This window comes from Rhinolophus ferrumequinum, chromosome 21 (genome assembly GCF_004115265.2).
Source record: "Rhinolophus ferrumequinum isolate MPI-CBG mRhiFer1 chromosome 21, mRhiFer1_v1.p, whole genome shotgun sequence".
In the NCBI taxonomy this organism is placed as follows: Eukaryota; Metazoa; Chordata; class Mammalia; order Chiroptera; family Rhinolophidae; genus Rhinolophus; species Rhinolophus ferrumequinum.
Genome location: NC_046304.1, coordinates 123,589 through 149,062, shown reverse-complemented (window position 1 = coordinate 149,062; position 25,474 = coordinate 123,589). Strand labels below are relative to the sequence as shown.

The following is a 25,474-nucleotide window of genomic DNA, read 5'->3' as shown; positions in this document are numbered from 1 at the left end:
ACACATCTGCTGTTTCCATCGGCCCTGTACCTGTCCCACTGTCCGTACGCCCAGGTTCCATTGGGAAAATGGCCCTTAGCCATTCCATCTGCAGAGTTTGCCTGGGCTTGGAGTCCCCCCCTTCCAGAAGAGGATAGGTGACTCAGGTCTGGCCAATCAGCATACTCCCTCCCCTTGGCTGAGCCTGTCCAATGAGAGGCCACCTGTCATGCAGGGTGTCAGGCGGGGTCTCTGCTCCCGCTCCCCACATAGGAACGCAGGACATGGTGAGGCCAAAAAGGAACACCCACGGAGCCATAGATGGGGGAGTCACACCACTATATTCTCGCTGGCGGCTGGGTTGGAGACACAGGAAGCAGGAGCCACACTGTCCGCAACCTGCCATCTGCTTCTCTGCCAACCAACCAACCTCTCTTGCTAACTGCAATCTGCCGTGCTAAGTGCAATCCGCACTTGCCAGCCCCCATCTTCCTGCTAGCCCCCATTTGCTGCTAGCGTAGCCACAGCAGTTATATTAGTGGCCAAGGGCTCACTGGTTACAGCTGACGGCCAACTAGCCACAGCTGATGGCCATCCAATCACAGTTGATGGCCATTTACTACCTGAGCCAGCATCTTTCCACGTGAGGCCGAGTGCTGGAAACTGCACTCCTGGCTCTGTCCCCGCACCACCTTTGCTGGAATTATTGACAACGAGGGAGCTTCCTGATGCCCCTGAAATGATGAGGGTTAATAAGCTCATGAAGGCTTCCAGGGTGACTAAACAAACCTCAAAGCTTCAACCACTGAGCTCATCACCCATCGCCCAACCTGGTTCTTTTGGGGTCCCCATCTTGGTGACATCTCCATTGTCAACCCAGAAATTGTGACACCACCCACACTTCCATGCTCCGTAGTCCTTCTGCCACAGCCTAGTCCAGGCCCCTAGCTGGGCTGTCACTCGGACCGTCACAATCATCTGCTTGCCTCCAGTCTCTCTCCCTCAAGCACACCCTCCACACTATTTGCCACAATTATTTTTCAGGAAGTCAATTCTGAAGGGTGTTTTCCTACTCAAAAATCTTCAGAGGTTCCCAGGAGCCACAGTGGTCAGGCAGGAGACATGAGCCTAGAGAGCCGAATATTTGTGTGTAACACACGGGAGAGTCTTCAATCCCACAGAGATATGCTTGTGCTCCACCCTCTCTTTTTGAGACACATGTCCTCTCAGCCTCTTTTGTTTCTTTGCTTTTAGTAATATTTAGAAAACAGTGGTGTAAGTACAATGACAAATGGCATCTGACACTTGGACTGTGCTGGGGAGCCCTGAGGGAGAGGAAGGGAGTGCGGTGAACTGCAGAGCCCACGCCCGTCCAGTGCAGGGCTACTGCTTTGTTCCAGCCCGTTACTGCTGTGTGGGAATGGAAGGCTGATGGTGACAGATTTTTCCAATTTTCTGAAGGAAACCAGAAATCAGGACTTTTATGAGCTATCTCCCCATTTTTAACATAGGCAAATAATTCCACGCTTTTTAAAAAGGCTTGTGTGAATCATTCCCCCATTCTGCTGGTGGGGGTCTAAACTGGTACAATCTCTAAGGACAGAAATTTGACATTAACTATTAAAATTACAAGTTCAATATTCTTCAACTTGGCACTTCCACTTCTGGATATTTATCCTGCAAATATATTTGCAGTTTGCAAAACGATGTGTTCAAGATCATTTATTGCAGCATTGTTTGCAAGAGCAAAAATTCTGAACTAACCTAAATATCCACCTACACAGTGCTGGTTAGATTACATTCATAAATGGATACTATAAAATTACATTCATAAAGGGATAGCTGTAAAAAAGAATGTGGTGGTTTCTTAGATATGACATCGAAGGCACAAGTGACAAAAGATAAAGTGGAATTCATTACAATTAAGTAGTTCTAAATTTTAAAAACTTTGTGCTGCAAATGATACCATCAAGGAAGTGAAAAGGCAACCCACAGAATGGGAATAAATATTTGTAAATCATGTATTTGATGAGACTTACATCCAGAATATATGAAGAAGTCTTACAACTCAACAAAAAGACAAATAATGCAATTAAAAATGAACAAAGGATGTAAATCGACATTCCCCCAAAAGACAAATGGCCAATAAGCACATGAAAAGATGCTCAACATCACTAATCATTAGGAAAATGCCAATCAGAACCACAATGACCTACCACTGCACACCCACTAGGATAGCTATAATTTTTTTAAAAAGGGGGAGGGAATAACAATTGGTGGTGAGGATGTGGAAAAATTGAACCCTCAAATATTGCTAGTCAGGTTGTAAAATGGTGCAACCACTGGGAAGTTTGACAGTTCCTCAAAAAGTTAAATATAAAGTTTACCATATGACCCAGCGATCCCACTCTTAGGTACACCAAGAGAAACGAAAACATGTCCACACGAAAACTTGTACATAAATGCTCACAGCATCATTACTTGTAACAGCCAACAGGTGGAACACCCAAAGGTCCATCAACTGATGAGTGGATAAACAAAATGTGTATCCAAATCCATTTGGTATTAAAAAGAAATGATGTTCTGCTACATGCTACAAGGATAAACATTGAAAATACGCTAAGTGAAAGAACTGACACAAAAGGTCACATATTGTAGGATTCCATTTCTATGGAATGTCCAAAATAGGTAAATCCACAGACAGAAGTATGTCAGTGGTTTCTGGGGGCTGGGTGAGGGGAAATGAGGAGTGATTACAAACGGGTGTCTTTTTTGGGGTGATGAAAAGGTCCTAAAATTAGGTAGTGGTGATGGTTGCACAACTCTGTCAACATAACAGAAAAACACTGAATTACACACTATAAAAGTTTTAGGGGCCAGCCTGGAGGCTCAGGTGGTTGGAGTGTCATACTCCTCCTAAAGCGGAAGTCGCCAGTTCGATTCCCCCACAGGCCAGTGAGCTGCGCCCTCTACAGCTAAGATTGTGAACAACAGCTCTCCCTGGAGCTGGGCTGCCCTGAGCAGCTGGAGGTTGGTGTGAGCTGCTGTGAGCTGCCAGGGGCTGCTGAGTGCTACCACCGGCTGCTGTGCAGTTTCAGGCTACTGTGTGCCGCCATGAACGGCCGGTGGCCAGCGTGTGGCTGGCAGCCAGCGTGAGCGGCCGGCAGCCGGCAAGAGCCACCGTGAGCTGCTGTGAGCAGCCACCAACAACCGGCGACCGACCAACCGCCTCAGCCAGCGGGCACACAAGGCTCATAATACCAGCAGGGGCCAGGGAGCTGTGTCCTACACAACTAGACTGAGAAACAATGGCTTGAACCGGAGTGGGGGGGGGGCAGGCGGAAGAAGGGGAGAAAAAAAAACTTTTAGAGTATGAATTATATGTCAAAATAGCTTACTAAAAAAAAAAAAAAAAGAGGGACCTCTCTGGTTATTGATACTTCTGGTAAGACATTATAAAAGTGGCCACCTGGGAGTGGGACCAAGATTTTTCATTTAAACCTTTTGAATCAGGTGAAACAATTTTTTCTTGAAGAAGCGGTCAGTTGTGTCATATGCAACAGAGCACAGTAAGGCAAGGACGGAAGAGTGTCTGTTGTATTTAATACAGTTAGATAATTGATGACTTTTCCAGGACAGAATAAAGACCTAGTGGGGGAAGAGCAAAGCAGCTCATGGTGGATTGAAAATTAAGAGAATTAGCAAGCTTTTGCCGGAGAACGTTGCAGTCTGTAATGTGGATATCCAGCCTGGCTGAAATATTCATAGAGAATTTAAAGAATACAGTTTCTGAGTTTCTTCTGATACTTTGTTTTATTCCTGGACCAGACAGGACCACCACACAGCTTGTTCAGTTGGTCCCCTAAAAAGATGTGCTTATGTGTCCCGCTTTTGTATGCCCTCTATTTACACTGGGGGACACCGAAGGCCTTATAGTGCATGTATTTCAGAGTTAGGGAAAACTGTCTTTCACCTAACGGCCATCAGACCTCACTGATAGAAAATGTTCTCTTCCCACGAATACGGTTTCTTTATTCATGTTTAATGCAAATCATGTAACAGGTAATTTGGCTTTTTTATTATGCTCTCAGGAAAATCAGGAACAAATATTATAGTTCAACCTTAACTCAGGAGGCACATATGGTTTGTATGTGTCTAAATATGAGATATCTATTTGTCCCAATATTGACCTAATACTCTTAAACATATTTTTCCTTATGCTGAGTTTTTAAAAATGCAGTATCACAACATATGGATCCCGACTAATCTCTTAAAATCAGTGCAGAAAAAAAAAGTGTGGAAGAGAGTTAATAGAAAGAACTATCACCACTGGAAAAGAGAAGGTTCTTCGGAAGTGCTGGTAATGTTTTTCATCTGAATCCAATACCCTGGTGTACTAAGTTTGTGAAAATTAGTGGAGCTTTATGCATGCTTTAGTGAAAAGTAAAAAAAATCAAAAACACAACAGTGGGGAATATACACAGAACAAAAATTTTCAGAAGTGTGTAGGCTTACCAAAATTCATGTCTGGTCTGGATCCACTTTTCGGCTACTAGTTTGCGACGTAAGGAATAAACCCACAACGTGGCACTCAAAGACTTTATTGGGTCCCACCAACCGGTCCTTATTTAGGGCAACGGAACAACCCCCAGAGTCTGCACTGCTGTACTTCTCGACCTCTGTACCTTCAGCCTGTCTCCCCATGCTGTCTTCTTTTCTCACCTGGTGAAAACTCAGCCAGCCATCTTTGGAGTCGCAACTCCAAAACCTTCTACGTCGAATTCCTAAAGGTTGAAAACCTTTTCTCCCAGCCCCCACTAACCACCACGCGCACCTCTGCCTCCTCAGCACTGAACCTTAGAGACTTGGTGCCCGACACATATTTGCTATATGAACGAACGGGCCATCGGGCCCTGGAGCGGGTCGGGGCAGCCGAGGCCCAGTGCTGGCTCTGCCCTCTGGGCTGAGCTGACGGGAGGCGTAGAGGCTGCACGGCCCCGCCCGCCAGCCCAACTCCGCTGTAGCACAGAGAGCCCTCGCGGTCTTGGAACAGAGCCACCAAAACAGGGAACACGCCGGAGGCCAAGGAACAACCGGCGGAGGCTCAGCGATGCCGGAAGCTGGGCAGAGAGGACGAGCCATCGCCAGGCAGTAGCGGCTTCAGGCTTGACGCTCTAGAATCCGGGAGGACCGGGAACTCTGTGGTTGGACCGGACGGATCACCCTCTTCTGGGATGATGCCTTCCCGGAGCCGGGCTCCCGGAACCGATCGGGAAAATGGCGGGCACAATCTCCCAGGGACAGGGACTGAAAAGGGAAGAGGGCCCTGAAGTGGGGGGATTTCGCGAGCCGGCCGCCAAGCTAAAAGTCCCGGGTGTGCTAGCCCCTCGGAGCTGCCAGGACCAGCGGCGATTTGCGGGAGGAGACGCCGCGGATACATGGAGATGCGCGCGAGCACGCGCGGGGGCGTTGCCTTCCTGCAGGCGGCGCCCGGGGCGGCCAGCGCGCATGCGTCGGAAGACGGCGCGGGGTACCGACTGCACCCCTGAGAAGCGCGGAGCGCACTTTGGGCGGCTCCCGCGGGCGAACTGGGCAGTGGCGCGCGCGGGCGCGCGCAGGACACAGGCGTGGCTTCCTCTGCAGGTGGGCTCGGATTGGACGACGCGAGCACAAGGGGTGGAGAAGCACCTCAGAGACCGCCCAGCGATTGGCCGGAGGCTGAAGGGAGCGTGGTCTTGGGAGGCGGGGCAGGGGGGACCAGCGGGGCTGAGCTCTATGCTGAGGTGGAGGCGGCGGCCTTAAACACGTGAGCGAGTGACTCTGGCGTCCCCCTCCCCTGGGGACGGCAGGCCAGGGGCCCCGGAGACCCTCGAAAGCCCCGACGAGACGTCGGGGTGAGGCGCGATTCGGTGAGTGTGGACCGAGGAAAGCGAAGTGCCCCGCCCCCTCCCTTTCTTCCTGAACCCGCCTCGCTGCACCTCCCCCACCTCCGACCCTGCGTTGCACCGGGACCTGAGCTTTGGGCTCCGATTGCCTGGTGTGGCACATATACTACATGCCAGCCGCCGTCTTTTGCCCCCTACCTGGTCCCCATCGGCTTAGGGAACTTGGAATTACGTGGTCCTGCTCCAGCCTCACAAAGGGGAAACTGAGGCCTGGGGCGGGGCGGGCCCCCGCTCACCAGCGTTTCCACACAGACGCCATGGCCGAGCCCCTGAAGGAGGAGGACGGCGAGGACGGCTCCGGAGAGCCCCCGGGGCCGGTGAAGGCGGAGCCCGTCAGCACCGCTGCCTCTGTGGCGGCCAAGAACCTAGCCCTGCTCAAAGCCCGGTCCTTCGATGTGACCTTCGACGTGGGGGACGAGTATGAGATCATCGAGACCATAGGCAATGGGGCCTACGGGGTGGTGTCCTCCGCGCGTCGCCGCCTCACGGGTGAGCTTCCCTGTGGGCGCCGCTCACCGAGGTGGACACTGGTGCCCCGAGAGTGGGAGAGCCGCCCCCGCTCAAACAGCCCGGCAGGAGAGCCGGGCGCACGTTCTGGTTCGCGTCGGCAAGCGCTGCTTACGTGCCGTCGGGGTGCCCGGCACGGTGCTGGGCACGGCTCTCAGAACCTCGGGCACGGCGGTTTCGCCGGCACATCTGCCTACTTCCTCCTTAGAAAAATGTCCCTCCCAGTGAGACCGGGAGGAGATCTTATCTTTTGTTTCTAACAGAAGTGTGTTCTGGAGCCGCAGCCTAGTACAGGGGCTGGTGGTGGGGCGGGTAAGGTTTGAGATGCAGAGAGCGCGTAGGGAGGTAGGACGAGCACAGTCTACATTCTACCGACAAGCTGTGCAACCCCCAGTAGGTTACTGTGACGGGGTTTCCTCACCTGTAACGTGGAGCTATCAGTACCTGTCTCGGGACAGGTGTGAAGTGTGTGTAACGCGCTTAGCACAGGGGTTGGCACATAGGAGGTACTCAGGATATAGTAGCTGTTGTTACTCAGTGGGTGGTGGCCATGATTTGCATCCTAGACGGGAGATGGTGAAAGGGGCCTTGTGCCACCCTGCAGCTGCTGCAAGGCACCTCACGGTATCTGCCTTTTCTCTGCCCCTCAGGCCAGCAGGTGGCCATTAAGAAGATCCCCAATGCTTTCGATGTGGTGACCAATGCCAAGCGGACCCTCAGGGAGCTGAAGATCCTCAAACACTTCAAGCATGACAACATCATCGCCATCAAGGACATCCTGAGGCCCACCGTGCCCTATGGCGAGTTCAAATCCGTGTAAGAAATGGGAATGGGAGAGGGAGGCAGAGCTGGGAGTTTTCTGAAGGTTAGGACCACATTGCTCAAGTTCTGGAAGGACCGCTGAACCTAATGGAAGGCCCCCGGGGGAATTCCCGTAATTCCAGGACCAGTGCTCCCGTAGGGTTTTGCCAGGGACAGCTGGTTCTCAAGAAGAGTACAGATGTTACAATTTGATAGAACGTCAGTGTAGAGGATGGCAAACGCAGCACACACACTATAACTACAGCTGCCTGTTCTCGTAGCAGTCATCACTCATCAGTCACAGGACGCTTACCGACAGAGGGCAAACCGCCGCAGTGTTCAGCAGTCATTAAGTGGCCATTACCAAACAATGGAGACAGCCCCCAAAACTACAGCTATTTGCTAGTCCTGATTTGGTCCACCCTCATTTTTTCTCGGACGGGCAACTAGATCTGGAGAGAAAAGTGATGTAACTTCACTTAAGTTCATGGAAAAGTTGTAGAGAATCTAGACTCTTCATACCATACGGTTGGCCCTTCCAGAGTCTGAGGGTAAGGCCGCTCCCTGCCTGGAGCCAGGTGGGTGTGGTGAGCTTGGGGCTGGCGTGTGGACAAGACAAGACAGCCCATACGTCTCTCCCTGTCCCTTGTAGCTATGTGGTCCTGGACCTGATGGAGAGCGACCTGCATCAAATCATCCATTCCTCGCAGCCACTCACGCTGGAGCACGTCCGCTATTTCCTGTACCAGCTGCTGCGGGGCCTCAAGTACATGCACTCAGCTCAGGTCATCCACCGCGACCTCAAGCCCTCAAACCTGCTGGTGAATGAGAACTGTGAGCTCAAGATCGGTGATTTCGGCATGGCACGCGGCCTGTGCACCTCGCCTGCCGAGCACCAGTACTTCATGACCGAATATGTGGCCACGCGCTGGTACCGTGCCCCGGAGCTCATGCTCTCACTGCATGAGTACACGCAGGCTATTGATCTGTGGTCTGTGGGCTGCATTTTTGGTGAGATGCTGGCGAGGCGTCAGCTCTTCCCGGGCAAAAACTATGTGCACCAGCTGCAGTTGATCATGATGGTGTTGGGCACCCCCTCACCAGCTGTGATTCAAGCTGTGGGGGCTGAAAGGGTGCGGGCGTACATCCAGAGCCTGCCACCCCGCCAGCCTGTGCCCTGGGAGACAGTGTACCCAGGTGCTGACCGCCAGGCCCTCTCACTGCTGGGGCGCATGCTGCGTTTTGAGCCCAGTGCCCGCATCTCCGCGGCTGCCGCCCTTCGCCACCCCTTCTTGGCCAAGTACCATGACCCTGATGATGAGCCTGACTGTGCCCCGCCCTTTGACTTCGCCTTTGACCGGGAAGCCCTCACCCGGGAACGGATTAAGGAGGCCATTGTGGCCGAGATCGAGGACTTCCATGCACGGCGTGAAGGCATCCGCCAGCAGATACGTTTCCAGCCTTCCCTGCAGCCTGTGGCCAGTGAGCCTAGCTGCCCCGACATTGAAATGCCCAGTCCCTGGGCTCCCAGTGGGGACTGTGCCATGGAGTCACCTCCGCCAGCCCCACCGCCGTGCCCTGGCCCTGTACCTGACACCATTGATCTGACCCTGCAGCCACCACTCCCACCGGCCAGTGAACCCGCCCCTCCAAAGAGGGAGGGTGCCATCTCAGACAACACCAAGGCGGCCCTCAAAGCTGCCCTGCTCAAGTCCTTGCGGAGCCGGCTCAGAGGTGCCTTGCGGAGGCCGCCACCGACTGGGGAACGGGCTGGCACAAGGGGGCCTGCGGGCTTGGACAGGGCCACAGACCTTTACCTTCCCCCTGTTCAACTTCCCTGCAGATGGCCCCAGCGCCCCCCTGGAAGCACCTGAGCCTCGGAAGCCCGTGACAGCTCAGGAGCGCCAGCGGGAGCGGGAGGAGAAGCGGCGGCGGCGGCAGGAACGAGCCAAGGAGCGCGAGAAGCGGCGGCAGGAGCGGGAGCGCAAGGAGCGGGGGGCTGGGGCCTCTGGGGTCCCCTCGACTGATCCCCTGGCTGGGCTGGTGCTCAGTGACAATGACCGCAGCCTGTTGGAACGCTGGACTCGCATGGCCCGGCCCCCGGCCCCCACCCCGGCCCCAGTCCCCACCCCGGCCCCAGTCCCCACCCCGGCCCCAGCCCACGCCCCGGTACCAACACCCGCTCCCGCCCAGCCCACCAGTCCTCCCCCCGGCCCCCAACTGCAGCCTGCAGGCCCCACCCCTGGTCCTGCCCCACAGCCTGCCTGTGCGCCCCCTGGTCCTGCCCCCCGCCCTGCCGGCCCTCCTGGGCCAGTCCCTGGCCCTGCCGCACTCCAAACTGCCACCTCCTCCAGCCTCCTGGCCCCTCAGGCGCTTGTGCCACCCCCTGGGCTGCCTGACCCCAACACCCAGGGTATTTTGCCTTACTTCCCATCTGGCCCCCCCGCTTCAGATCTCAGGGGGGTCCCTCAGCCATCCACCTCAGAGTCACCCGATGTTAATCTGGTGACCCAGCGGCTGTCCAAGTCTCAGGTGAGAGAACAGGCCTCGGCTGTGAGGACACCTGAGTCTGGGCCCAGGGACAATGGGTTCGGGAAGTCCTTGCCATTTGGTGGGGATGGGCATGAGAGCAGCTCTGGCGTGTCCTTGTTCCATGAAAAGTGAGCCCCAAGTAGGGCTTTATCTCTGAACTTGCCCCCTTGCGCGTGGAAGGAGCGCAATGCTGATACGCAGGTGGTTGGGAGATAAATAGGATGCCTCCTGGGAGGGGCCAGGCCTGGAGATGGGCCCCAGCTGCTCTCTGACCGTCGCGGCTGACACTGACCACGGGTACCCAGGAGAGTCACCAGCAGCATACTCAGCGGGGAAACTGGACGATCGCGAGATGGGGCTGGGGGTGTGCCCGGCATACCTCCGCCTGCTCTTGGTGGTGCCTACGTAGTCACCTGCCGTTACCCCTACAGGTGGAGGACCCCTTGCCCCCCGTGTTCTCAGGCACTCCAAAGGGCAGTGGGGCTGGCTACGGTGTCGGCTTTGACCTGGAGGAATTTCTAAACCAGTCTTTCGATATGGGTGTGGCTGATGGGCCACAGGACAGGTAAGATGGCTGGACGGAACTTGTAGAATGGGGCTCCTCGTGCAGGAGGAGCTTAGTGGGCTGGGCGAGCAGCCAGCCTAGGCTAACAGCTCTCCCTGCTCCCCTTTGCCCTGCAGCCAGGCAGACTCGGCCTCGCTCTCAGCCTCCTTTCTTGCTGACTGGCTCGAGGGCCACGGCATGAACCCTGCGGACATCGAGTCCCTGCAGCGTGAGATCCAGATGGATTCCCCAATGCTGCTGGCCGACCTGCCTGACCTCCAGGAACCCTGAGGCCCACAGCCTGTGCCTTCTGCCAGGGGCAGACCCAGCTCCACGGCTCACACGAGCGTTCTCAAGGGCTGGAGCCTTGGGCCCAGCAGGGGAAGCTCAGCTTGGATTATTCTGCAGGTTCATCTCAGACCCACTCTTCAGCCTTAAGTAGCCACCTGAGCCACCACCGAGCCATGGCAGGATCGGAAAACCCCTACTCCCAAGTGATCCTTGTACTTATTGTTGTTGGTATTATTATTATTACATAATTTTATTACTAGTCGGTCTTTTTGCCATCAAAACGAGGTCTATGAAATGTCACGTTCCCTCTAGCACCTAACTCCAGGTGTCTGTGGAGTGGAGGGCAAGGTGCTGTCAGTAGGGCAGCAGGGCGGAGCCAGGTCCCCACATTTGGGGCCAAGCAAAGGCATTTGCGTGCACAACAGCCAAAGCCAGTTCGTTCAGGTCCTGAGGTTTATTGAGACCTCCACTCCCCACCTGCCTCCAGCCCCACAGAAGGTGTCCTCTGCCCCGTCACAGGGTCAGGCCTCGGCCCTGGGGTGGGTGGGAGGTGTCTATGCCTACCTTGATTGTGGCTGTTTACGGGTGGCATGCAGTAGCTGTGGTAGAATACAGTTTTGGCATTGAGCTTTGGGGGCCTGGGGCAGGCAGGTCGGGGAAACCAAGTATGACAGTGAGGTGGGGCTCGGGAGTCCATGGTGCTCCCCACCAGAGAACAAGTTGGTGGGAGGGAGGTGAAGGGTGAGAGACATTCTGAGGACAGCCGGGGGGTGCTGGGGTGTGGCAGTGGTGGCCACATGCTCTGGGTGTTGGTCAGACCGTGCCAGCTCAGAGTAGCATGCTAGGGCGGCCCCAGACGGAGCAGTGCACAGTATGGAAGCTGACTAAGGTGGAACACGGAGCCTGAAGCATGGGAGAGCAGCTCCTGGCTCTCAGCCTCTGCGACAGGGTGCAGGCAACTGAGCCACGTGGCGTCCAGCCAGGTCCAGGCCGCCTGTGCCTTTCGGAGGAGGCCTGGGGAGCTGCTGGCAGCATAGCCTCAGGTGGAGGGGAGCAGAGGCCTGGCTTAGAGGTGGCTGTGACAGGATCCGCTGGGGCTAGAGCCAGAGGCCCCCTGTGAGAAGCAGGTGTTAAGAGAGCAGCAGAACTGACATGGGAGGTGGGGGTGGGGGTGGGGGGGACACAGGCACAGCAGAGGGAGCACTCATGGAGACCCCGAGCAGCCAGGGCAGCGTTAGGGTCTGATGGGGCCAGCCCCTCAGGCCCGGCGGATTTTCATCTCAGTGCGCTTGAGGGAGTAGTAGAAGCCCTTCCATTGGGCCCAGTTGATGCCATTGGCATAGGAAAGGTGGGAGCCACCCAGGTAGAAGCCATTGAGGTTGGCGAAATGGCAGCTGCGGAACCAGAAGGCTCCCGAGGAGAGGGCCGCGCAGTTCTGCACGAAGAGGTCCTGGTCCCGGTCGAAGGTGGAGAATTTCTGGCCGCTGTGGTAAGACAGGGAGTCACCTGGTGGAGGAGAGGAAGAGGGACGGGGTCGCTGAGGCGGGGAGCTGAGCCCCTCGCCTGGCGGGCGGGCGGGCGGGAGGTGACAGCAGTAATGAGTGGTGTGTGAGAGACACCACGTGTCAGTCTGCTGGGATGAGGCACCCTCCCTGCGCCAGATGTTGGGTAGCTGTGCTTCTGCAATGAAGAGAAACAGCTGCTCCACAGGGCGGCCTGGAGTGGAGTGGCGGTGGCTGAGGCCCAAGCTGGTTGGGAGCCAGGAGGGGAAAGGAGGGGCCTGAAGGGGGTCAGGGACCGACTGGGCAGTGCCCGCCCTGCCTTCTCCCCCCACAGCCCCCCCTTAGGCTGGCAGGAGGCTGTTACCTGCCCCGCCATCCTCAAAGCCTGCCACGTAGAGGGTGTAGCCGTCCTCCTCAGCGCTGATGGCATTGGGCGAGATGGAGAAGTCGACGTACTTCGCGTAGGCTGTGTTGTTCTCAAAGTCCTCCAAATCCACTCGCAGCTCGTACTTCTGCTTCAGTGTCAGGAGGTGCAGGTTCTGCAGCCCTGGGGAGGAAGGCCTCTGGTCAGCGAGGACCTGGCTCTGGGGCCGCCCCCAGCCCACCTGGCTCCCGCCTTACCCAGCCAGTACTCCCCGTCGGCGCGGCCGAAGCCTAGCTTGTAGTCATTCCAGCCCCGGAAGAAACTCACTGAGCCATTGAATCTCTTCTGGAAAACCTGGAGCAGAGAGGACGAGCCTGGACGATCAAGGGTCCAGTGGGCAGGGTCTTCACCCAGGCGTGGACCCTGTGATGCCCAGGTGGTTTGTTACAGGACTGAGCTGGAGGCCTAGACTGGCTCCCACGGCACCCCCCTGAGCAGCCGCTGAGTGCAGGAAGAGGTAAAGAAGGCGGTCTTGAGGTCAAATGCTGGGGGTAGGAGGGTACGGGGGGTTGGGGGTGTCTTGTGCTGGTTTGTGACCTTGGGAGAGTTACTTCACCTGTTGGCTTCAGTTCCTTGTCTGTGAAATGTACTTTCCTCCCAGGGTTAGTGAGCATTATATGCACTGACGTGCCTTAAGCGCCTAGAATTCAGTGTTGGCAGAAGCTCACCATCTATGCTGTGGGCATTATCCCCATTTGAGAGATGAAGAAACTGAGCTTCCCAGAGGTGAAGCTTGGTCACACGGCTGGGACTAGAACTGGGCCTGTGTTCCCCTCCTCCCACTCACCGTCCACTTTCCCCCCTCGGTGGTCATGTCACAGAAGACAGGCACGGGCACGCTGGGGCCCAAGGGGTAGATGAGGTACACGCCGTCTGCCTGGTAGCCCTGCGTGTAGATGTCGTCACAGTCCAGGGGCTGCTGAAGGCAAGACTTCTCCAGAGCTGGGGGAGGGTGGGGAGGGTGAGGAGAAGGGGGCTAAGGCACGCCGCACACCCCAGCACCCCAGTTTGTCTGTCAGAGGACCTTGTAAGGTTTCTTTTACAGGTGTGATGCTTGAAAGTCATTTAATCCACCTGCCCCATTTTATAGAGCAGGAGACTGAGTCCTGCCAAGCTGGGGCTCAGCCCTGACTCCCAGAAAAGGGGGCTCAGGACAGTTTGCCCAGACTATTGGCCAGGCTGCATTTTCAAATGTGGGCTGCTTACCATCTCCCCGGATCCCGGAGACCTGGGGCGCGCAGGGGGGAGTAGAGAAAAGCAGCAGCAGCAGCGGCAGGGCCAGGAGGGCCTGGTGATAGGAAAGCAGGGTGACCTTAGCACAGCCCCTGTCTCCAGCCCGAGAGCCCCCCACTACTTTCCCTGCACTCGCCCGGACACACAGACCACCCACTGCAAGAAACCCCTCGCTTGCCTTCTTTCCTCTCCCAAGAAACCCCACTCTCTGGGAGGCTCAGCACCCTCATAGCTAAAGAATCTCTACTGGATCACGAGAACCCGTGTGCCTTCCTAGCCCCCACAGAGTGGGCTCAATCCCCTAATGCCGTGAGTGCCCCGCCCGGTACCTTCATGCTGCCAGTTCAGCTCAGAGTGGCCGGGTGTCCGCCGAGTGTCTGCTGCCCCAGACTGCAACCGCCCAGAGTTATGTGCTGGGCCCCCCGCCAGCCGCTCCAGCCCCGCCCCCCGGAGCTGCAGAACCTCCCCCCGCCCCCTCCCAGGCACTGAACCAGCATCTGCCGGGGCCAGGGCACCACCTGTGTCTCATTAGGCCTGTCAGGGGCAAAGTACTGTAGACGCTAACTGGCTGGCTGGGCCGCTGCCTGGACCCCCTTCACCATCCCCCCCCTGGACGTGAGGGCCCCATGGCACCGGCAGCCTAGGCCCTGCTTCTTGACCCCCCACCCCACCCCACCCCGCAGATGTGTGTTTATTTTCTCCCCCTCCTCCCCTGGCCTGTGCCATCAGCCACTGGGGGAAGGCTGAGGGTTGGTGGGGAGGCTGTGAGTATGCCTGGGTTCTGGGGACAGGAGGCCCATTCTGGGTGGGGGCACAGCTTCAGAGCTCCTGGTGTCAGGCCTGGGCTGGGGTTGGGGGGTGGGAAGAGGCAGCAGGGGCCAGGCAGGCTCCTGGCAGCGCTGGGACATTTCTGAGCCATGAGCACAGCCTGCAGGCGTCCAACTGCCGTCTGCCCCAGCCCCTGCTCCAGCCAGGGCCCCTCTCCAGCCCCTTCCAGCCCCCCTTGCTCTGGCTTCCTCAGGCCCCCTTCGTTCTCTTCCCAGACTCCCCTGGGGGATCTGTCTGGCAAGCATAGGGCCTCTTTTGTTTTCCTTCACCCCACCCCCCTTCCTTCTTCCAAACCCCTCACTTTGGCCTCCACCCAACCTCAGACTCTCCCCTCCAGACCCCTCAAGCAGCGTCCCATTTCCCCAGCCTCGAAAGCCTGTCCACCTCCCAGCCATCCCTGAAGCCCCTTGCCTTTCTTCACTCAGGTCACATCCCTCCTTGGGGCCCTCTGACTAGGGTGCTCATCCAGCCTCTTCATGGAGCTCCCTGCTTCTGGTCTCCCCCACCTCCCACCCTCTGCACGGGCTGCCAGAAGAGTCTTTCCAGATGGCTGCTCTCTCCCCACTTGCTGAAAGCCTTCTTTGGCTCCTTGTCACCTCAGAGCTGAGGCTAAATGTCTCACCTTGGGCTTGAGAGGAATTTTAAGTCTAGCATACCTTAAGAACCTTATCCCTTATTGCTTGAGACTCATAAAGTACAATCTATCCGCACCAGACCTTCCCCTGGCCTTTGCCTGCTCTGTTCTCTGTGAGGCCCACCTGTTTGTTGGGCTCTGCTTGGCCATGAGTGCCGACAGCAGGTCTGTGTCACATTCCTGGACTCTCGGCAGCCATCACAGAGCCCGGCGCAGAGTAGGGCTAGCACAAGCCCTCACTCAGAGAAATATCTTCTGAGCACCTATTCTGTGCCCCCAAGGAATGGCAAACACAGGCGTTAGTTAGTTCATTGCAAATGTACTACGTGTTATGAAAGAAACTTTGTTGAACGGATGGAAAAGTGAAACAGTCCAAGGCACAAAGTAAGAAAGCAGCTCTCGCTCAGGTCTCCTCTCCTTACTCCTGAGTCGATCAGCCCCTTAGAGAAGCCTCGCTGGCCTCCTTGGGTTGGTTCTATAGTTGCTGGTAAGAGTTGCCTCTCTTCGTGGTAGCTTTGTGTCCTGGGGGGTTCTGGAGCCAAGCTGCCTGTTGCATTCAAATCTATGTGTGGGTGACCTTGGACAAATTACCTAGCCCCTCTGTGCCTGTTTCCGCTGTGAAAACGGAGGATATTAACAGTATTTCCTTCAAAGGGCTGTGGTAAGGATGACATAATCTTATCAAGTGCCCACAGCTGGTTACTTGACTGAATGTTAGCTATCTTCACCGCAAACAATGATTGCTCTTATATGAGTGATTGTCCTCAACGTGATTTTTATCCTTGTCTATGGAAGAGATAGTTCCCTGCCTCTCAATGTCCATTCTTACCTTAGTCCTGAGTAGTAGGGTCCTGATCGTTAGCTAGACTAATTGTCCAGCCTCCCTGGGTGAGGACACATGTCTGAATTTTGGCCAGTAAGATGCAAACGAGTGTAACCGTAGGGAGCTCTTTCCTCTTCTTCTTGCCCTCTGTCCTTTCGTTGGGCATGGTGGCTGGAGCTCCAGCTTCCACCTCAGATGGTGAGGAAGAGACCCCATCAGGAGATGGTGGAGGGGTGACCAGGGAGGATATGGGTCCCTCATAACTTCATGGAGTGGGTCCATGGCCAGTTCTGGACTGCCTCTTAGATCTCTTTTATTTGGAGGAGAAAGAAGTGTCTATCTAGTTTAAGCCTCTGTTGTTTTTCCTGTTACAGCTGAATCTAATCCTAATACATCTCTCCTTTTCGCAAATGCCAGCTAATTTTAGCACAGGCCACAAAAAGGAAAATAATGAAAAGTCAGTCGTCAAAACAAATAATAAAATGTGTTCTAACTCAAGTATCAAAGTCTTTTGCAGACTACAACTAACAAACATAGGAAGCAAAAAAAAAAAAAGCAATAAAGTATCAATCATATTTTGTCTGTTAGTTTTTTAAAACAACTTAATGTATGTGGTTGCGCAAAGTAGGCACTGTTCCTGGATGTGGTTGTGAAGGAGTTTAACTGTGTAGGGAAAGAAACTTGGCGTTACATACCAAAAGTCCAGAGTCAGTGGATACTGACTTTGGAGGCAGCGTCTGAAGGAAATACTCCAGTATTGAAAAAGTACATGTATTAGTGGACATTGTTGGCTACCCAGTATGTGACGTTTCTTCCCATGTTTGGGGGTTCCCCCCTATTTGGAATGTGGGGGTGTTCACTTTCCCAGGCTTCTTTGTAGTTTGGTTGGAGGCACATGACCTTGGTTTAGCCAATCAAATGCACCGCCTTGGGCATCGTTTTCGGAGATGTTGATTTGAGAAGCAGGAACACGAAGAATCCATTCTTGGGGTCGTAGTAACTCCAGGGGTGTCTGGGTTCTAGGATCCCTGGCTGGTTGGTAGTGCAGTGACTTTGCAAGTGCACCGCTGAGTGATTCTGGCTCCGGCTTTGGCTGCACAGCCCTGAGCTGGTGCTCAGCCCTCCTGGTAACTGGTTTGCTCTGCCTGTTGTCTGTTTGAAAAAGACCCCCAAATCATATGGGTGAAGATGTTTACCAATTCTGACTGGTTTTCTCTGGAGGCTTTCAAGGCCTCGGAGTTGCTGAGAGACTGGAGAACTCGCTTGAGCAGGGGTGGGTGGAAGCTGAGGCTGCTGCAAGGCTCTGGGAAGCCCTCAGGAGTGGCTTGTCCCGGCCCAGTTTCAGGGTGCTGCTGTGCACTGCATGGGCCGGGGGCTTTGTCTGGTCAGGAGCCAGGTTCCAGGCGGTGAGAGCACTCATCGCACTGGCCTTGCTTGGGTCACTTGCCCACCGCTTCGGCGTTTCCCGCTCCACTCCACCTTTCTCTGTCCTGCTCGGTCCCAGGGCATGCCTGGGTTCCCATGGCCCTGGCTTCTGGCTGGATTTGGCCAGTGGGAGGCACCGGCAGGAGATGGGAGAATAGGGAGGTTGGGGTATATTTCTCCCTGGCTCCCACCTGCCCAGGATGGCAGTGTTGGCAATGGCTGTGCCCCACCCCCCATTGTAGCTCCTGCTGTAACCCCCTTCACTGGCCCTGATAACCCCATTTCCTCCCCTTACCCCATAGCCTGGGATGGTCAGGGCCCCCGCCATCGCCAGTACCAGGGTGCCTCAGCGCCCCATGCTGGGTTCCTTAACACGCACCCCCAAATAAACAGTCCCTTCACTAAATTCTCTGAAAAACAAACAAAACAGCTGAGTCTGCCTTTGTTTCCTGCCAGGACCCTGATTAATACAAGGTCTTTGGTTTTGTTCTAAAGGCCCAGCAGCCTGTGGAATGTCTGGAACAACAGCTAAGGACAAGACCTCAAAGTACTCCTCTGAGGATCACCCCACCTTCAGCCTGAGCTGGAGGACGCTGGGGGGGGGGGCGTTTTGGAGGGAACTCCTAGGAGCAGAGAGCACTCAAGGGGGGGAGAGTGTATGTCCCCCAACCCAGGCCAGTGAGGGGGCTCCAAGAGAGATGGGACTGTCTGCCAGGGGGAGAGACTGGCTGAGCTCCCGAAACGCAGGCTGTTCCCTAGAGGCGGCTGCTGTAATAGGTGAGCGGGGCCATGAGGAAAACAGACAGGCATGCACCCAGCTGCCGTGTGGAGGGCAGGGGTCTGCCTGTGCAGTCGCTGGCAGGACAGAGGCTTTCCGTGGGGCCCAGTGGCTGCTGCACGACACCAGGTCAGGTTGGATTAGGGCCCGCCCTAGTGGCCTCATTTTAACGGCCTCAGCTCTTTAAAGGCCCTGTCTTCAAGTAGAGTCATATTCTGAGGTGCTGGGCGTTAGGGCTTTGACATGTGGCTTTTGGGGACATGTGTCAGCCCATAATAAGCACCTACCAGGACGCATCAGACATGCTAACCCCTTTACCGGCAGTAGTGAACAGGCAGACGCAGCTTTCCGCCCTCCTGGAGCTAGCGAGGGAAAATAAAGTGATGACAAGGGCTGTGGAAACGAAGGAGACCATGGGTGGGGTGGGAGGGACCATGGTGAGGAGAGGCGGTGGCTGACCGGGTCCGAGGCCGGCATAGGCTGTTTCGCGGTGGGGAACACATTCCCTCCCGCTGTTTTCCTTCTTTGTAAAAGGGAGATCAGGAGGGATTTGGTGTCTCTCCCCACTTCTTTTTGTAGTTTGGGGAAAGTTCGGTTGACAGAGCTCAGAGTGTGGCTGAGAGAAGCAGCAGGTTGGTGATGGGGAGGGCACGGATGCCAGGCGAGGGCGTTTGGAGTCCACCCTAAAGGCCTTTGGGATCAGGACATATTGAGACATGAACTCCCAGCCCGTTTACCATCTGGGATTTATGGCACATACGTGCTGGATTTTATTTTGATGTCTGAGATCTGTAGATGCTGCACACTGGGGAGAAAACAAACAGATGAAAGGTTTTCGTTTTTTGCTTTTTAAGTAATCAAATGAATGCAGGAACAGAGTTGGGAAAAAAGGGTACTGAAAGGCCCTATTTTGAAAAACAGCAGTCCCCTGCCTGGTGTTTGAGGAGGCCTGGGGGGGTCTTTTCCGTTCCATTGTGTGGCACTTGGTGGCCCTTGTACCCTGGAGGCTTGTGTCCTCATTCTGAGAAAATTGTTGTCTATTATCGCGTTCTTAGCTGCTTTCTTTTCCTCCGTTTTCTCTGTTCTCTTTCTGATAGTTTTACTAGTTTGGTGTTGGACCTCCCAAATTAAACCTTTATTTGTTCTCTTCTCTGACATTTCCCGTCTCTGTGTTTTTAAATCTAATTTCTGGAGCACACCCTTTACGTCCAACACTCCTATTGATGTAAAAAAATTGGCTGTCGTATCATTTTCATTTTCCCATTCTTCCTTGTTTTAAGGCTTTATTGGGGGTATGACTTACATACTGTAAAATCTACCCACTGTAAGGGTACAATTCAAAAATTGCTCCTTTAAACAAATAGACTTTATTTTTTAGAGTACTTTTAGATTCACAGCAAATCTGACACGGTACCCGGTCTGACAATTAAGTTTGCAAACTTGTTGCAATGATGTTGCGAACTTTTTTTGATATCAGATGGATTATCCATTATGAATTCGTACCAACTGGACAAACAGTTAACCAAGTTTACTATTTGGAAGTGCTGAAAAGGCTGCATGAAAAAGTTAGACGACCTGAACTTTTCGCCAACAATTCATGGCTCTTGCATCACGATAATGCACCAGCTCACACGGCACTGTCTGTGAGGGAGTTTTTAGCCAGTAAACAAATAACTGTACTGGAACACCCTCCCTACTCACCTGATCTGGCCCCCAGTGACTTCTTTCTTTACCCGATGATAAAGGAAATATTGAAAGGAAGACATTTTGATGACATTCAGGACATCAAGGATAATACGACGACAGCTCTGATGGCCATTCCAGAAAAAGTTCCAAAATTTCTCTGAAGGGTGGACTAGGTGCTGTTGTCAGTGCATAGCTTCCCAAGGGGAGTACATCCAACGTGACCGTAGTGACATTCAGCAGTGAGGTGTGAAGCTCTGTGGCTGGGATGAGCGTGCGAACGTAACTGTCGGACCCCGTGCTCCCATGTAGCCCCCTGCACCCACACAGGCACAGCCTCCCCCCACTATCAACATCCTTCCCCAGAGGGGGATGTTTGCTGCAATCAATGAACCTACATAGTTTACCTTTTCCAGAGTATCCAGTAGTTGGAATCATGCAATAGGCCACTTTTTCAGCTTGGCTGCTTTCGGTGAGTAACATGCATTTAAGTTTCCTCCATGTCTTTTCATGGCTTGATAGCTCATTTCTTTTTAGCGCTGAATACTATTCCATTGTCTAGATGGACCACAGTTTATCTGTTCACCTACTGAAGGATGTCTTGGTGGCTTCCAAGTTTTGGGAATCATGAAGCTGCTATATTTGGGTAAATACCAAGGAGTGTGGTTGCTGAACTGTATGGTAAGAGTATGTTTCATTTTGTAGGAAACGGCCAAACTGTCTTCCCACGTGGCTGCTCCATTTTGCATCCTCACCAGAAATGAATGAGGTTTCCTATCACGCCACATTCTCGTCAGCATTAGGCGTCATCAGTATTCTGGGTTTTCAACACTCTGTGGTCCCTGAGAAAGAAGATACCTACTAAGGAGGGTTCCTGGTGGCTAACTGGGCTCAAATTAAACAAACAAACAAACAAACAAACAAACAAACAAACAAAAAAACAGAGCCTAGCAGCCATTTCTACACAGAGGCCTGTCCCACAAACCACACTTCAGGGGAGAAGCCTGCACTGTGCTCCTGCCCTCTGAGCCGGCCCTTGTAAAGGAGTCCTGGACTCGTATTCTGGCCAAGAGGACTGAGACTTTCCCTGTCCAGTTGGAGCTGTGCAGCCATAGCCCAGCGGCACCTTCATGGATCAATCAGACTGGCTCCATTCTGACCAGTCAGGACAGATCCTGACCAATCAGGATCAATGAAACTGCAAGGATTTGGAGTCTTCATTTGCATGAGGATGGACTAGTCAGGGAACAGGGGTAGGGACTTCTGTATAAGTCAACCCCCCTGTGGCTGGGAGAGCATATTTCCCCAGACTGTGTTTCCCCAGTGGGAACTGAAAACACTGAAGATGAGACACTGAAGCTGTCTCCCCAGAGCAGGCTGGCGAGAGCAGAGCAGGGCAGAGCAGAGCAGAGCTGAGCTGTGTAGCTGGCGAGGGTCCTGGCCCTGGGGCCGCCTCACAGCCATGCTGCTTCGTGATCGAGCTGTGACGCTACTGAGCTGCTCCACAGCTTTGCTCTATCCCACTTGAGCTGTTTACACAGAAGAGTTTCTCTCTTCACCACACCCCAAATTGGGGATTCCTGTTGGTGTTGAATTGGCACCAACAACCATCAGTTGACAATTCTAATATGTGTACAGTTTCATTGCTTTAATTTGCAATTCCTTAATGACATGATGTGGGGCACCTTTTCGTATGCTTATTTTCCACCTGCATATCTTTTTGGGTTAGGGGTCTGCTCAGATCGTTATCCATACATTTTTAAATCAGGTTGTTCACGTTCTTCTTGTTCAATTGCTCCTTCCTAAGACCACGCAGTATTTTTCATTTGTTTTGTCTTACGGACGCATGTCGTTTGTTTCTTTGAGGATATAAATTATAATCTGAATTTGTCTTCTGTTTCCTGCATTGTCTCTCTTTACTTTGTTTGTTTGGTTTGTGTTTGAGTCTTTCTCCAAATGCCTGCTGCTTATTTGTTGAGACTTCGGAGGAGGCTCTGGGACCTGCTAGGGACTCAGGTGTGGCTGAGCTGCACTGTCGCTGACGGTCAGCAGTGTGTTCTTCACAGAACAGAAAACCTGTAGCGTGACCAGATGGAGGTGTTTTGTGTGTATTTTCACACAATACACAAAACACAGAAATGGGAAGAGAATTTATAACTTTATTCACTTCCTTACTGTCTTTTTTAGTGGGTTTTAGAATGAAGAGGAAATAAGTGTGAGCGATGAATCCACCAGATTTAACCCCCTGGGTTATTTACACACTTCATCTTGTTCTAAATAATTTCCTGTTGTAGGCAATTGTGCCTACAACACACACAGGCAGTTGTGCCTTACGAAAGTTCTGCCTTTCGTAAATGAGGAAAATGACGCTCACAGAAGCAGCAGAAGCGGGATTAGAACCTGAAGCTCGTTCTTTTTCCACGTTCCTGGGAGCCCTAGGAGACTTCTGATCCCCTGGGACAGGAGAACAACAGGTCCTTGGGGACACTTGTGGGAGCTCAGCAGGCCAATGCAGTGAGGACACAGTTAGAGGGAGATCCAAGCAGGAAGGAGAGCAAGGGCCCCCAGCCCATGTTGTGGGAGGCTTCTTGAGGGTGCTGGATGACTGACATGTCACAGGCCCATACGGTTGGGTACTCATGGCACTTTCTGTGGTGCCTGCCCCACAGTGCCCCTCCCTGACACCCAGTTGGCCAGGTTCTGGATTCTGTTGCCTTGTTTCCTGCACCCGCCTGCCTGTCAGCTCCTGAGGGTAGCCGCTGGCTCTGAGCCTGTTCCAGCACTTGGCACACACCAGGGAGCCACCCTGAGGTGCTCATGGCTGGGTGGGAGCAGCTCTGTGACCAGATGCCAGCACCTGTTGAAGGAAAGAAGCCTGGGTTGTGGGACCCTAAGGAAAAGAAAGGAGCAGTGCAATGGAGGGGATGGAGGTCCAGGGGCTTAGCAGAAGGGAGGGTGAAGAAGAAAAGAGCAAGTGCAGGGCTTGGCCCATAGCTCAGGGAGGCTGGAAGACTGGAAGGAAAGTTATGTGGCTTTGTAAACTGTAAAGTGCCCTACATATTCAAAGGCTTCTTCCTGGAGATCTTTTAGAGAAAAACAATAGAATGGAAGAGCATGCATTTAGGAATCCTGAACTCAAGTTCCAAGCGTAATTCCTACTGATGTAAAGGACTAAAGGGCTCAGAATTCTGTTTCCAACAAGTCCTCTCAGCACCAAACTGTATAAGTACATGCACACGCGCATTCGCCTGCACACTCATCCCTTCATTCTTCAACCCTTCAGTATATGCAGCACCTGCGACGTGTCAGTCACTGTGCAAACAGTGGGGTTACAGCACTGAAAGGTGCTTATGATGCTGAAAGTTAGGAAGACAGAAATGAAACAAACAGTCCTGCACAGGCATATCCTCCGTCACTCATTCTACCGAGCCCTGACAAATCGCCCCTCTTGTGGCAATGGGAATAGACCATGGAACAAAACAGATGAAATCACCTGCCCTCTTGGAGCTGGCATTGGGTTGGAGGACAGACAATAAACAAGACACATAGGTCACTTCCGTAGCTTGCTAGGTGGTGATGAGTGTAATGGAGGGAAAACAAAAGTGCAAGTGGAACTGACTGAAAGGGACTGCAATTTTACCTAGTTTGATCCAAGGAGGGCTCAGTGAGACTGTAAGATGGCATTAAAGCAGGGGTCAGCAAACGTTTTCTGTAAAGTGCCTTATTTTAAGCTTTGGGAGCCGTACAGACTCTGTTGCAACTCTTCAGCTCTGCCACCGGCCCCAAAGCTGCCCTAGACAATCCATAAGCACTTGAGTATGGCTGTGTTCCAGTAGAGTGTTACCCACAAATAATGGGTGCTGGGCTGATGTGGTGCCTGGTGTGCCAACCTGTGGAATAAAGACCTAAGGGGAATGAGACAGGGGGCCATGAAGATCTCTGAGTAAAAACCAGTTTGAGCAAAAGCCCTGAGATGGGAGTGTGCCAGTATGTTTGAGGGACAGTGATTCAGCTAGCATGGTTGGAGCAGAGGAGACAAAAGTAGGAGAAGAGTAGGGAAGTTCATGAGAAGATGGGACACATTCTTCAGGGTCTTCTCGTTGTAGGAAGGACTTTGGCTTGTGTAACTGTGAACTGTGGGCAGGAAGGGCTGTGGAGGAGTCCAACGCCCGTGCATAGCTGTGTTAATCTCGTTATACCAAGACTAAATGTCTAGTTCCTGCCTGAGGTAGAACTAAGAACAGGTTCTTTTTCCTGCCAAGAGAGTTGGTCACGAGTCAAAGAAGAGATTCAGCAGCATGAGAAAACCAAAGCCAATATTAATGCCCTCTTCCGCCCTTCAGACCTGGTAAGGGCACAGGGCAGACACCCCTGCCCCGGACCTAGCAGCGTGGGCCCGGGCAGGAGTGGGGAATGGGTCCCGCAAAGCCTGGGTCTCTCTGATCCAGCGGTGGCATTGCAGGTGGGTGTCCTGTGACCTCTGAGGTCTGCCCTGGCTGGATGGGGGTAATCTTGGCTCTTAGGGGAGTGGTCATGCCCTTGGCTGGGGGGACACCCACAAGTGACCTCTGATCCTCACAAGCTAAAGCGCAAGTGCATCCTGGCGTTTCTAATGCAGCTGAAGCCAAGTTCAGCCTGATGTTATTATGTTTCTGTTCTGTTGAGGCATAACAATGGTATGGGAAAGGGGACAGGGTGTATTAAGTCAAGTGTGCAGCTAGGGGAATTATCACATGGGTAAACAGCTCCGCCCGCCACCACCCTTGGTCAAGAAATAGAACATTTCCAACACCCATAAGGTTCCCTTTGTGCCCCTGCAAGTCTATATGCCCCAGTGCCCACCTGAGGTTGCCCCTATTCTGACTCCTCTCATCTTACATTGGTTTAGCTTGGTTTTGAACTTCCTATAAATGGAATAATTCAGTATATACTCTTGGGGCTCTGGTTTTTTTTGCTTAACACAACGGCTTTTTTTTTTTTTTTTTTTTAAATAAACAACATTATTTTGTGTAGTGGTTCTCAAAGTGTCATCTGGGGTCCCTGTGGGTCTCCCAGACCCTATCAGGGTGTCTGAGAGATGAAAGTGATTTTCACAATGCTACTAAAACACTACTTGCCTTGTCCACTCTGGTTTTCTGATGAGTGTACTGTGGAGCTTCCCAGAGGCTGGACGATGTGTGTCACCTCAACAGACTGAACAAAGAAACAGGCAAGACAGCCCCGCTGCTCTTGATGAAGCCAGATAACAAAGAGATTTGCAAAAGTGTAAAGCCAATGCCATTCTTCTCAGTATAGTTTTTTTGTGTTGGGAAATATGGTTATTTTCATAAAAACATGTTATTTCTGTAAACATGTAATGGATTTGTTATTGTTACTTTAAATAAATTGATAAAACAATGTTTGAAATGCTCCTTTTAATTTCTGACCTGGTCAATGTCAGTGGCTACAGCCCACGTGAATGAAAGCTCTACGTGGCCCAGGGTAATTACCAGGAGTGTGAGAGGGTCCTGAGACCATGTCGGAGATCTGCTGCTGGATAGCATTT

At 53.3% G+C, this 25,474-nt stretch overlaps 2 protein-coding genes across 3 annotated transcripts; one reads left to right on the top strand and one right to left on the bottom strand.

Annotated features, from left to right (window-relative positions):
- Window positions 1-5,726: 5,726 nt before the first annotated feature.
- Window positions 5,727-10,916, top strand: MAPK7 (mitogen-activated protein kinase 7). 2 transcript variants are annotated; one of them, XM_033090962.1, is made up of 7 exons: window positions 5,729-5,888; window positions 6,177-6,413; window positions 7,082-7,247; window positions 7,885-8,966; window positions 9,076-9,764; window positions 10,196-10,329; window positions 10,446-10,916. In XM_033090962.1, exons 2-7 carry the CDS (start codon window positions 6,182-6,184, stop codon window positions 10,597-10,599), a joined length of 2,457 nt encoding a protein of 818 aa, XP_032946853.1. In that variant the 5' UTR covers window positions 5,729-5,888; window positions 6,177-6,181; the 3' UTR covers window positions 10,600-10,916. The 2 variants fall into 2 exon arrangements, with proteins under 2 accessions (XP_032946854.1, XP_032946853.1); XM_033090963.1 differs by lacking the exon at window positions 6,177-6,413 and having other exon boundaries at window positions 5,727-5,888; window positions 10,446-10,819.
- A 122-nt stretch (window positions 10,917-11,038) lies between these two features.
- Window positions 11,039-14,172, bottom strand: MFAP4 (microfibril associated protein 4). The gene is made up of 6 exons (XM_033090964.1): window positions 14,088-14,172; window positions 13,732-13,813; window positions 13,313-13,467; window positions 12,723-12,819; window positions 12,466-12,648; window positions 11,039-12,105 (listed from the first exon to the last, which is right to left on the bottom strand). Exons 1-6 carry the CDS (start codon window positions 14,091-14,093, stop codon window positions 11,858-11,860), a joined length of 771 nt encoding a protein of 256 aa, XP_032946855.1. The 5' UTR covers window positions 14,094-14,172; the 3' UTR covers window positions 11,039-11,857.
- Window positions 14,173-25,474: the final 11,302 nt, after the last annotated feature.